The sequence below is a fragment of the Bufo bufo genome, chromosome 1 (genome assembly GCF_905171765.1).
Source record: "Bufo bufo chromosome 1, aBufBuf1.1, whole genome shotgun sequence".
NCBI lineage: Eukaryota > Metazoa > Chordata > Amphibia > Anura > Bufonidae > Bufo > Bufo bufo.
The window spans coordinates 171,327,426-171,341,058 of NC_053389.1; the positions used below are offsets into that span (position 1 = coordinate 171,327,426).

Below are 13,633 nucleotides of genomic sequence, written 5' to 3' on the forward strand. Positions count from 1 at the left end.
CATGCATGATGAAGAGCTCCGCCACACAAGCTTGCAAACAAGTTGATAAGCTCACCCACACTGATCTCAATGATAAACTAACACATAAGATTGTGGGTTCACCCACTTGATGATGAACTAATCTACATGATGATCAGCTCACACATACAATGATGAGCTCACACCTACACGGTAGCAAGCTTACCTATGTTATGAGCTCAACCATGCAATGATGAGTTTACACATGCAATGAGCTCACACATATCATGCTGAGTTCATCCACACAATGAGCTCACACAGATTTGAATTTACACAGATGATGATGAGCTCACACAAATGATGAGCACACCCAAATGAGTATGAGCTCACCTGCACAATGAGCTCAAACGCACGACGTAGAGCTCACTTTCACAGATATGAGCTTATCAACATGATGAGCTAAGACAGATAATGACAAAATCACATATGATTCTGAGCTCACCCACACAATAAGCTCACATACAAGATGATGAGCTCACCCACATTTAGGATGAGATCACTTACACAGTATTTAGCTCACCCATGTGACGAGGTCACCTTGGCGATGAGGAGTACACATGAGGTAACACATGAGGTGATGAGCACACATGAGGTAACTCACACTATGAACACACACAATGAGCTCACACATAAGGTGATGAGCTCATCCATGTGATCATGAGCTCACACACGCAATAAGCTCCCACACACTATGTCGAGATCACCCATATGATAATGAGCTTATATAGACAATGATAAATTAACACAGATTGGCTTCAACACATACACTGCTAAGATCACGCACGTAATGATGAGCTCACCCATGTGATGTTGTGCTCAAGATGACCTCAGACATAATGAACCAATACATATGCACTGATAAGCTCACACCCATGATGATCAGTTCGCACATGATGATTAGCTCACACACACTATGAGTTTACACCCATCAGGATGAGCCCAACCACACAATGGTGAGCTCCCATACGATAAGCTCACAAGAGCAATGAGGTGCTCATGAGATTGCCCATACTGACATCCTCCACTGAAGAGCAGGCAATTGTCAGGAAAGAACGGTTACATGCCGAAAATCTTCAGGCTCATCTGTCATTGCTTGCTAGCATCAAATCCATAGTTACAGAGGGCCATTACCCTTCATGGCATATTATATAATGCATTCCCTATGCTGTGATTGCCACTGATCAACACAGAGTACAATCAATTTTTTCAGTCAATCTTCGTACATGACTTTAAAGTTAATACTTTTGGATCAAGCACACATTCCTAGAGAATTTGAGAAAATAACTCAGCTCCTACTTGAGCTTTAGGTTCTTCTCAAACCAGCTGTTATAATGGGCCCTGACGCACATCAGTATCACCAAAAACGTCATTAGTAGGTAGTGAGAGCCAAAACTCTGTCTTGCAGCACTTGTAAATACCACGTGGCTTGTATAACTTGGCTCCTCAGCTTTATATCATCAACAAGAAAGAAATGGTGGAGGAGCAGGTTGTTACAGACTCATGAGGCCCAGATCAATGTTGAAGGTCATTCATGTTGAGTGCACACTTCTAACCCGTCTTTCCTTACAAGGGAGTTTGGAGCAGCAGCCATATATACAGGTGAAACTCGAAAAATTAGAATATCGTGAAAAAGTTAATTTATTTCAGTAATGCAACCTAAAATTAGAATACTGTGAAAAGGTTCAATATTCTAGGCTCAAAGTGTCACACTCTAGTCAGCTAATTAATCCATACCCCTGAGCAAAGGGTACCTCAAAACTGAGACTTTGGGGTTTCATAAGCTATAAGCCATAATTATCCAAATTATAACAAATAAAGGCTTGAAATATCTCGCTTTGTATGTAATGAGTCTATCTCATATGTTAGTTTCACTTTTTAAGTTGCATTACTGAAATAAATGAACTTTGCACAATATTCTAATTCTTCGAGTTTCACCTGTACATAACCTTTTGATAGAATGGTAAATATAATTGTAGCTGTAGGTTATAAAACTGCATCGATGATATACAGCTATGCAGCATCACACATTATTTAGGACACCTAACTGTATTATGTTATAGTAATGAATCAAGGATCTCCCAGTATTCCAGCACTACAACTCCCCCCAACATGTTCCAACTCTGCTACCAGCAGTGAATCTTCAGCTTTTTTTCTCAGTCAATGAGCAACTTAAGAATAATCCAACAATGATGCATTGCTTCTACAAAATTAGAAAGTTTTATTGATATTTTACCTTCATGTTTTTTAACTACAAAACTTGGACTGGCATCAATTATCACAAATACATTTATAGTCTGGAGAGGCGATCGGGGGTGTGAAACGGCCAAAGGCGTCCTGGATAACAGAGGAGACTGCACAGATATGTAAAATTATTGGGCGTTTCGTGTCCATCCGTGGTCCAGACGTAACATTGAAAACAACTTCACTTTAGTAATCTCTCTGTAAATGGATATATGTATGCACCTCCAGGTGATATTGGAAGGAAAGGTGGTGACCAAACGCGACCAATGTAGAAACCAAGCTCGGGAGACAACTTAGATGTCATTTAAAACAAGTTTAGCTTATAAGAGAAGCAAACCAATTCATTCATAGTCAATTACAGTGTGAGCAGAAGTGTCATAACTGGCCAAAGAATAGGAGGAATGTGACATTTACAACCCCTCCCCACTAAGGACATCTGCTTCCCACCCAAACTATAAACCAGTAACTCTGGGCCCCCTGCATCCTTTTTTAAGACATATCCAGGTAGACAGCATTTCTTTTACTTTGAACCTTAAAGGGGTTGGCCACTTTCTGGCTACTTGCGCCCAATGTATATGTAAGATGACTATATGGCAATTGCTAATATACACTCACCTAAAGAATTATTAGGAACACCTGTTCTATTTCTCATTAATGCAATTATCTAGTCAACCAATCACATGGCAGTTGCTTCAATGCATTTAGGGGTGTGGTCCTGGTCAAGACAATTTCCTGAACTCCAAACTGAATGTCAGAATGGGAAAGAAAGGTGATTTAAGCAATTTTGAGCGTGGCATGGTTGTTGGTGCCAGACGGGCCGGTCTGAGTATTTCACAATCTGCTCAGTTACTGGGATTTTCACGCACAACCATTTCTAGGGTTTACAAAGAATGGTGTGAAAAGGGAAAAACATCCAGTATGCGGCAGTCCTGTGGGCAAAAATGCCTTGTGGATGCTAGAGGTCAGAGGAGAATGGGCTGACTGATTCAAGCTGATAGAAGAGCAATGTTGACTGAAATAACCACTCGTTACAACCGAGGTATGCAGCAAAGCATTTGTGAAGCCACAACACGCACAACCTTGAGGCGGATGGGCTACAACAGCAGAAGACCCCACCGGGTACCACTCATCTCCACTACAAATAGGAAAAAGAGGCTACAATTTGCACGAGCTCACCAAAATTGGACTGTTGAAGACTGGAAAAATGTTGCCTGGTCTGATGAGTCTCGATTTCTGTTGAGACATTCAAATGGTAGAGTCCGAATTTGGCGTAAACAGAATGAGAACATGTATCCATCCTCTGATGGCTACTTCCAGCAGGATAATGCACCATGTCACAAAGCTCGAATCATTTCAAATTGGTTTCTTGAACATGACAATGAGTTCACTGTACCAAAAATGGCCCCCACAGTCACCAGATCTCAACCCAATAGAGCATCTTTGGGATGTGGTGGAACGGGAGCTTCGTGTCCTGGATGTGTATCCCTCAAATCTCCATCAACTGCAAGATGCTATCCTATCAATATGGGCCAACATTTCTAAAGAATGCTATCAGCACCTTGTTGAATCAATGCCACGTAGAATTAAGGCAGTTCTGAAGGCAAAAGGGGGTCCAACACCGTATTAGTATGGTGTTCCTAATAATTCTTTAGGTGAGTGTAGATTTTGTTGACATTCGGTGCTATTTGCTATATTTCATAAGCCATGTCCCCTTGTTAGGCAAATCTTCTGTGCTGTGCACATAGAGGTCCTGTCCATAAGATGGCCGCTGATGGAGGGTCATGTGACCAGGCAGATCACCTTTATGTGGTGTCCCCTGCATCCAAATACGCTGCACCCACCGTAAACTCTCAACAGTACTGGTGCAGATGGCAGGTGCAGTGATATCACATGGAGGTGATTTGTCTGGTCACATGACCCTCCATCAGCAGCTATTTTATAGACAAGACCTCTGTGTGGTCAGCACAAAAGACTTGGTAAAGAAGGGGGAATACCTTATGAAATAAATACATTTTAACAAAGGCTATATTAGTAAGTGCCATATTGTCATTTTACATACAGATTGGTTAACAGTTGCCAGAAAGTGGCAAATCCCTTTAAGGCTACTTTCACACTAGCGGCAGCCTTCTCGGGCAAGCTGTTACGGCGGGGCAACAGCCTGCCGGATTCGTGCTGCCGCTAGTGCACCGTGCCGCCGGAAGTCCGCTTTGGCCCCATTGACTATAATTAGGGGGGCGGAGGTCCGTTCGCCTCTCCATTAGAGTTAATAGGGCCGGAGTGGACTTCCGGCGGCACGGTGCACTAGCGGCAGCACGGATCCTGCAGGCTGTTACCCCGCCGGAACAGCCTGCAGGAGAAGGCTGCTGCTAGTGTGAAAGTAGCCTAAGGCTAGGGCTACACACCGACATGTGCAACCAAAGGGTACAACTACAGTGGACGTGTCGTGCAACATTTATGTCGCGCAAGATTTTTTGTGAAGATAGTCAATGGTGTCGTACTGTGACATGCTGCAACTGTGATGCGACAGTCGCACAGAAATCCAACTTGTCCAAAAATGTCACGCTACATTGCGGCAACAAAAAGTTGTGTTAAACATGTCGCTGTAAAGGGAAACTACCATCAAACATTTTTGTTCTCATATATTAACAGCCTATATGTGAATATTCTATGTATTTTTTTTAAACAGGTGGATGGTTTTTGGATATCATTTTTTGAAGTCACTCCATGTATTCTACTTCCTGTCCTGGCACATTAACTTCCTCCTTTGCTTGGACTTTTAGCCCAGAATACAAACTCGCTTGACATTCTCAGTCAAACCATTCACTCTGACCAGGAAAGGAAGGGGGATGAGTGACTCAATTAGAGCATCACACATTATAATGGGCAGATGTCATACTGTTTTCTTAATTTTACTAATCCACTATGTCAGTAATGGATATTATACATATTTCCTTCACAGCAGCAGTAAATTAACAATAGGTGCATTTTCCCGCAACGCCCCCGCATCTTGTCCAGCCCTCACATGCGACGCCTGTGTGAATGAGGCCTAAGGCTACTTTCACACCAGCATTTTCCATTTCCGCTATTTAGATCCGTAATAGGATCTCAATAGCGGAGGAAAATGCTTCAGTTTTGTCCCCATTCATAGTCAATGGGGACAAAACTGAACTGAATGAAACGGAGTGCACCAGAATGCATTCCGTTCCATTTGGTTGCGTTCCCATGATGCACACAAAAGCGCAGCAAGCAGCGTTTTTGAAGTGTGTCCTGGGATGCAGCGCAACACGGATCTTAAAATGTAAGTCAATGGGGACGGATCCGTTTTCTCTGACACAATAGAAAACGCATCCGTCCCCCATTGACTTTCGGATCGGTCATGGCTATTTTAGAGATAATACAACCGGATCCGTTCATAACGGATGCAGACGGTTGTATTCTCATGACAGAAGCGTTTTTGCTGATCCATGACGGAATGCTGCTGTGAAAGTAGACTAAGTTAGTTTTGCCCCTTCCAGTCAAGCGACAATTTAAGAGAGTTCTTCAGACAATGAAACTGCCCATACACATACTGTAAGATAAATGGTTATTTCAGCCGATGATTGCTTAAAGGGAACCTGTCACCGGGATTTTGGGTATAGAGCTGAGGACATGGGTTGCTGGATGGCCGCTAGCACATCTGCAATATCCAGTCCCCATAGCTCTGTGTGCTTTTATTGTGTAAAAAAACCATTTGATACATATGCAAATTAACCTGAGATGAGTCCTGTATGTGAGATGAGTCAGGGACAGGACTCATCTCAGGTTAATTTGCATATGTATCAAATCGTTTTCTTACACAATAAAAGCACCCAGAGCTATGGAGTCTGGATATTGCAGATGTGCTAGCGGCCATCTAGTAACCCATGTCCTCAGCTCTATACACAAAATCACGGCGACAGGTTCCCTTTAAGCAGCGTTCGGGTGTCCGCCTGCTGAGCGGAGTGGAGGCTGAACGCTGCCAGACTGATGCATTCTGAGCGGATCCGCATCCACTCAGAATGCATTGGAGCAGTACGGATGCGTTCGGGGCCGCTTGTGAGAGCCTTCAAACGGAGCTCACAAGCGGAGCCCCGAACGCTAGTGTGAAAGTAGCCTAAAAAATCATATGCAAATGGCAGAATGTTGACTGCCAAATATATGATCTGTCAAGGTTTTCTTTAAGGTGTTTTTTGGATGAAAATGCAAGTGTATGTGACTGATCATTAGCCACTTTCGGCAAGCTGACTCTGCAGTTTTTTCCCCGTTCCCTCCCTGATCTACCAGGGGGGTATGACGGACAATTCATTGCCCAATGCTTATATTATGTGTATGGACAAACAGCTTAGGACGATAGAGAAGGCGCGAAAGAGACTCACGGACAGGACTGTATTGTCCACCTGAGCTGTAATGACTTAGGTGTCCAGCTACTGTGCCTTCACCACGTTTTTCGGCTCGGGTGCGGACCCATTCACTACAATGGGGCCGCAAAAGATGCGGACAGCACTCCGTGTGCTGTCCGCATCCGTTGCTCCGTTCCGAGGCCCTGCAAAAAAAATAATAGCATGTCCTATTCTTGTCTGTTTTGCGGACAAGAATAGGCATGTCTACAATGGGCCGCCCATTCCGTTCCGCAAATTGCGGAAGGCACACGGGCGGCTTCCGTTTGCAAAAAACGGCACAGTCGTGTGCATAAGGCCTTATTCCCATGCTTGGCAGTCTGTTATGGAAATCTGCAGACAAGTCCTCACATGTTTACCAGCTGTTTAAAATCAGAACCTCCCCATTTCCCTCCAATCAGAGGATGACTTATTTCAAATTAACCTTTTATGATCCGCAAACCCTACAGCCCTGCGGCTGCAGCCATGGTACTGAATATAAGGCCAGGTTTCAATTGCATTATTTTAGATGACAAAATGTGGCTTCTTCAGGTACATTCAACAGTGGATCATAAACAGGGTGGTAGGTATGATACATTTCTATATACCTCTTCTCTGTTCAGGAACCACTTCTGGTTTTTCGATGGAAAAAAACACATTCAAGATCTGTACCCAACCTGCCCTTTGTGATCAAGGCCTGGACTAGCTCCACGTTATATGGTGCATTGTGGTCCTGGAATACAGCACTGCAAGAGTCACTGTAACTGTAACACATACTTGGCAACAAGACATCAAGATTCTTGCACAACAAGTCTATTTTAGTGTTCTCAGTAAATTTGCAACAGCAGCGCCAGGATGTGAGGTACCAGGAGGGAGAGAACGTCCAGCTGCCGCAAATCAAGACGTCTTCTCTGCCGTATACGGTAAACACATTATTAGGCTCTATGAGGTTCCATTGAGCACAAGCCTTAAAAGGGACACTTTCATCGGAAAGGGGTATTTTTCTTTAAACTAAATATACATAGAAGGCATATTTTTTGAACTGTTGGGCTGTTTTCATTTTGACAGTACTATACCAATTAAAATACAAAATATTGTCTTCTGTAGCAGTTAGCACAAATGATAAGACCTCCCATATAGATAGGTAATCCATTGCCAGTTTACTGCTGCTGTTTGGGGAAGGTGTAATCTGCAAGGTAATCCCCATTATATTAGTAGGTGTAGAACTGAGATAACAGCTGTGTTGTTAGGCCTAGATAAAGATGCATACAGAAGAACACTGCATTGATAAGTCCCACTACGGGGGACTCACTATGGTTACATTGATGGTCTGAGTGAAAATAGTTGAAGACTCTGGACAGCAAGTGGAATACATGAAGTTACTTCTAGTGTTGAGCGAAGCAAGCTTTGGATGCTACATCCGAAGTCGCTTTGTTCCAAACTTCAGATTAATACTGTACGGAGATCCGTCTCCGTACAGTATAAAAATGTATGGGCTCTGATGAGCAGAAGTTAGTTATTCACGAAGTCGCACGTGACTTTGTTGAATAACTTCGGTAGTTGACTTTAAAAACTTGAAACCGAACTCAGCTTTGGTTCCGAGGTACAAAGTCAACAGGACTTTGTTTTCCGTCCAGCATAACAGAAACCAGACGGATCCGTTAGGCTTTCCCATAGGATTCTATTATGACGGATCAAAACAGAATGCCTCTTAAAGTCTTCCGCTTTGATTTCCGTTTTATGGATTCCGTTATTTTCCGTTATAACCATGTTATAACGGAAAACCATAAAAGAATGCATAATGGTGATGTGAACAAGCCTGTAGTACTGATGAATACAATCTATTACTCCCTGTCAGCCATTTCCGAATGGGGAAAGGTAGACTGTAGGGCAGGATAATATAATTTCTCTCTATTATCATTAGTTTCAAGCTGGTAAGAGGCTGGCTGCAGAACAGGTGAATACAATCTATGGCTCTCTATCATCGGTCACGATAGGGTGAGAAGAGGGGAAAGAACTGTGTGTAAACAGACAGTGGTCCAAAGACTATATGGTGGTACAAGATTAGGGGTTTTAATACTGAATAACAAGTGCTAATATTGTGGAGCCTGGGAAAATTTGATGACAAGTACAGTGGTAGCTTTAATTTTTAAAAGTTTTATAGAGGAGAATGATTTAAGAGTTTTTGGAGGATTCTTTGATTTTAGAAGAAATTATAGCTGTAATGGAAGAGAAAATGACAGAACGTAACAGGCACTAATCGGTGTTGAAACTAGAAACGTCATGCTAAGTCTTGTAGCCGATATCTGTTATGCCTCTACAAGCCCAAGAGAGAAGGAGAAGTCACAGTATGTCTGCACCATCTCCTGATGTTTGCTGTGTCCCAGGAATAGTCAGCGGCAGACTCCCTGAGTTAATAATTTCTTAAGAAGATCCAAAATATGATCTATTCATGGTACAGGTTGTGATTTCTGTCAGAATAAGATCACAGGAGGCGTCTCATTTTCCTACCCCCCTGGTTACCAGACAGCTACATTTTCTCCACCCTTATTCTCCCTGAGGATGTTCAGATTTAGGAGATATTTCTGCAGAAAGCTACAAGATATAAAGCATTTTGGAGTCTGAACAAGTGAATAAAGCAATAAAACCAGATGGATCACTTCCTGAGCCTACACAAATGGCCGCAGGTTCCCTCACCACTGTTATGTGCCCTACCCCCGCATTGTCTCCGAATCATTATAGGGAGGTCATCTACTGGAGACCGCCTCTTTCACACTTGCGTTGTCCGGATCCGTCGTGTACTCCATTTGCCGGAGGAGCCCGCCGGTTCCGTAACACCGCAAGTGAACTGAAAGCATTTGAAGACGGATCCGTCTTCAAAATGCGTTCAGTGTTACTATGGCACCCAGGACGCGATTAAAGTACTGGCTGCCATAGTAGTAGTGGGGAGTGGGGGAGCAGTATACTTACCGTCCGTGCGGCTCCCGGGGCGCTCCAGAATGACGTCAGAGCGCCCCATGCGCATGGATGACGTGATCCATGCGACACGTCACCCATGAGCGTGGGGCGCCCTGACATCACTCTGAAGCGCCCCGGGAGCCGCACGGACAGTAAGTATACTGCTCCCCCGCTCCCCACTACACTTTACCATGGCAACCAGGACTTTAGCGTCCTGGCAGCCATGGTAACCATTCAGAAAAAGCTAAACGTCGGATCCGGTAATGCGCCGAAACGACGTTTAGCTTAAGGCCGGATCCGGATTAATGCCTTTTAATGGGCATTAATTCTGGATCCGGCCTTGCGGCAAGTGTTCAGGATTTTTGGCCGGAGCAAAAAGCGCAGCATGCTGCGGTATTTTCTCCGGCCAAAAAGCATTCCGTTCCGGAACTGAAGACATCCTGATGCATCCTGAACGGATTTCTCTCCATTCAGAATGCATTAGGATAATCCTGATCAGGATTCTTCCGGCATAGAGCCCCGACGACGGAACTCTATGCCGGAAGAAAAGAACGCCAGTGTGTAAAGGGCCCTAAGTATGGATTTTATATCACAAGACACATTTTGAACATGGGTGTACAAAACAGGACAAAAATAAAAATGCCCTCTCCATTCTCTCATATAGCATGCTGCCACCACCTCCATTCTGAACAAGAGGATTTTTTTTCCCGCCTGCTTTCTTTCTTTGTAGTAAGATCGGGTGTAGAGACACTCAGGCCAGATCTTCTATCTTGTTTCCTAATGTTAAGAGGAGAAGTCCTGTGATGGAGTTATTTGCAGTGCGGTATTAAATAGTGGGTTAATATTTTGTCATCTGGTAAGATTAATGAGAAGCATCTGTTTAATCATCACGCTCCCAGGAGCATAAATGTGCATCTCTGCCCCAGACTGGTAAAATTCCATATCTCAGATGAGTCCTATTGAGTAGGAGATCAACAAACGATTACGTAAAAGTTCAGAAAGTGATGAAACACAGTTTACATACACATTCCTTTTAGACCGTGCTGGCTTGAAGAAGAGAACACTGAAATCATTATGCAATGTGCTTTTAACATACTGTAACACCAAGTCTGACCTCGCCTCATAGCTTACAAAGTACATGAAGAGCACTGAGTTGATAGAGAAGGCTGCACATTGGCTGCTGAGGTAGATTTCTAGTTCTAATATGTATGTGGGACACAACACGTGTCTCCGTCCTGCAGGTAAATGTAAATGAAGCAGGGCAATATCCTGCTTTTGTCACACAGTGTACACCTACACCCACTGCTGCCAGGAGGACCTGCTCTACAAGGTCTTGACAAGTTTAGTCCGGTCCTCAGTCTGGTGTCATCCTCTGGTCATCTCAGTATCTTAGATCTTGATTAAGGACAAGTTTATCACATTGGAAAAAACTAAACATGAATCAAACATGAGTCATTTAGATCTAAGAGAAAGATGCCCATGACCTCAGCATCAATGGGGCCCATGTTTGTAGCTGCCTGTCTGCCATAAATCACTTACAGTGTTCAGCATTCTTCCAGCTTACAAGGCACAATGGCTCCTGAAGGTCGTTTCCGTGAGTCACATGTTCCCTCTGTCTCTTTCCCCATATAATCCACACAATAAACCCTCTGTGTCCTTATTCCTTCCCCACAGGTCTGAGAACAATGTGACCAGCTACCTACTCTCCACATTGGACATGGCAGGTCCCCACAAACTCGAATGTCCTCTGGTTTCAGTTCTTGAGGACACTGGTCTGATGGCCCTCCAGCCATATCTCTACAATCCACTGTCCTTCTTTTCCATCCGGAGCCACAACTCTTGGAGCACTGAGACCAGTCTCCTAGGACCCACTGAGATGTTAAGAGTGGTCTGAGTAAATGATGGGATAACTTGACTTTCTTTTGGCCATATGGGATACTCTTAGGGATATAGAATATATATTTAATTTTCGGTGGGACGGACTCTCCAGCTACTCGCAGGAGTTGTATCGTCAGCGGTTCTGGGAGGGGTTGGAAGCTTTGTATTCTTTCCAGTGTAGTGTTAGAGCCACTATATAAAAGCACGGTTCCTCTTAAATGCACATCTTGTTCAATGGAAGACACTGCATAATCCCCGTTGAGCAGATAGCTCCCATCTGCTCTCCTGATTGCCAAGTAGATGCCGTCATAGATGACACTGCGGTGACTGCGCTGCTTCACATCTATACCGGTGGCACCAGCCGGGATGGTAACAATATCCGTGTATCCGTACCTGTTTACACACAAACCATTAGCTGAAAAGTGGTAATAACACAATAAATTGTCACTCTCTAAGGATTATTATTAACATGGAACATAAAAGAACAATAAATTATATGTTACACATCGCAGGGGATTCTGTAGACCTTGTGCACAATTATTAGGAAGGTTGTATTTTTGAGGGCTTATTTTATTCTTGAACAATTACAGTGCTGTTGATCAAACCAAAATGTTAATAAACTGCTAATTATTATTTCTTAAATATTAAAACTGACACAAAAATTAATTACTGCAATGGGTTACCTATTTTGTGACGATTGTTTTCATATATAACATGTATACGTTTGAGAGAACGGGGCAACTATGGTGACGATTTCTGTTAGCGACGGCATTTTTTATATTTTTTTTACATTTTTTATTTGTATTTTTAAAAACATTTTTTTTTACTTATATTGAAATTATTTCTATTTTTTGGCACATAATCTGTCCCACAGAAGGTCATTAAAAATCCACAGGAGCCCCAGTTACAGGGGAAAACAGCCCCCTGAGGGGGAATGACACGCAGGCAGAGCTGATCAGGGTCTCCTTAGACCCTGCAGCTCTTCTCCTGCCCCTGCTCTAGACACCCCCGGCGGTCACGTGACTAACAGAGCAAGCGGCTTCCTCCCCCCTGCGCTCCTCATGTAGCGCTGTCCTCCTGCCGGCACAGGAGAAGACGAAGCGGTAATAAACCGCTCCTGTCTTCTCCTCAGGGTCCCTGCTGCGTCTGTCAGCCGTGTCCCGAACTGCTCCTTCTAGATTGCAGGAGCCTGATCAGCGCTGGGATTGAAGCACTGCCAGCACGTGTATATACGTTCTAGCTGCACGGGCCATGTGCAAATAGCACTTATATACGGTAGCCGTATGGCAGTCAGGAAGGGGTTAATTTAACTTAAGTTAACTTTTTTTCTGAAGCACGTTTCTTGTGACCCTGCTGACTATTTGCAACAAAACATTTGATGATTATGCCCCAATATCTTAGCAATTTCAAGAGTGCAGTATTAACGATTTTTGGCCTTTCAGGGTCAGTTAAATCTCTTTTTTTGGCCCATGTTTCCTGAGGAAAACAAGCTGTCTAATAATTTTGCTCTCCTAAGGCCACACTCTCCTTCATAAGATAACAACACATCCCCTGATATGCTTCAAACCAATAAGCATTCAAGTTTATACAGCTTGTAGTTGGAAAAAATGCATAAAAATGATGATATGGTCAAAGTACTCACTTGCCTAATAATTGTGCAAACAGTATATAATGTTATCATAGATGGTCTAAGGCCTCCTGCACATGAACGTGTGCTTACCGTTGCTGTATTGTGGACCGCATTTGCGGATCCGCAATACACAGGCGCCGTTCCGTGGCCATTCCGCATCACGGATGCCGACCCATTCACCTCAATGGGTCCGAAAATCCGGAGATGCGGAACGGAAGCACGGAATGGAACCCTACAGGAGCACTACGGAGTGCATCCGCGGGATTTCATCCCGTACTTCCGTTCCGCAAAAAGTTAGAACATGTCCTATCTTTTTGCGGAACTGCCGGATCGTGGACCCATTAAAGTGACTGGGTCCGCGATCCGCTGCGGCTGACCCATGGACGGTGTTCATGCATTGCAGCACGACCACGGGGCGCACACGTTCGTGTGCAGGAGGCCTTAGGGCTGTTTCACACGAGCGAGTCCATTGCGGGAATCACGCTCCGTGTGTGAGTGTGATCCTCCGCTCTGG

General features: G+C 43.9%; 1 protein-coding gene across 1 annotated transcript in view; it reads right to left on the reverse strand.

The window, feature by feature from the left end:
• Window positions 1–10,337: 10,337 nt before the first annotated feature.
• The window catches only part of ADAMTS8 (ADAM metallopeptidase with thrombospondin type 1 motif 8), a 43,129-nt gene continuing 39,833 nt past the window's right edge, over window positions 10,338–13,633 (reverse strand). Inside the window, exon 9 of the mRNA XM_040432149.1 lies at window positions 10,338–11,882. Coding sequence (XP_040288083.1) covers window positions 11,156–11,882 — 727 coding nt within the window. The 3' untranslated portion in view covers window positions 10,338–11,155. The remainder of the gene's footprint in view (window positions 11,883–13,633) is intronic.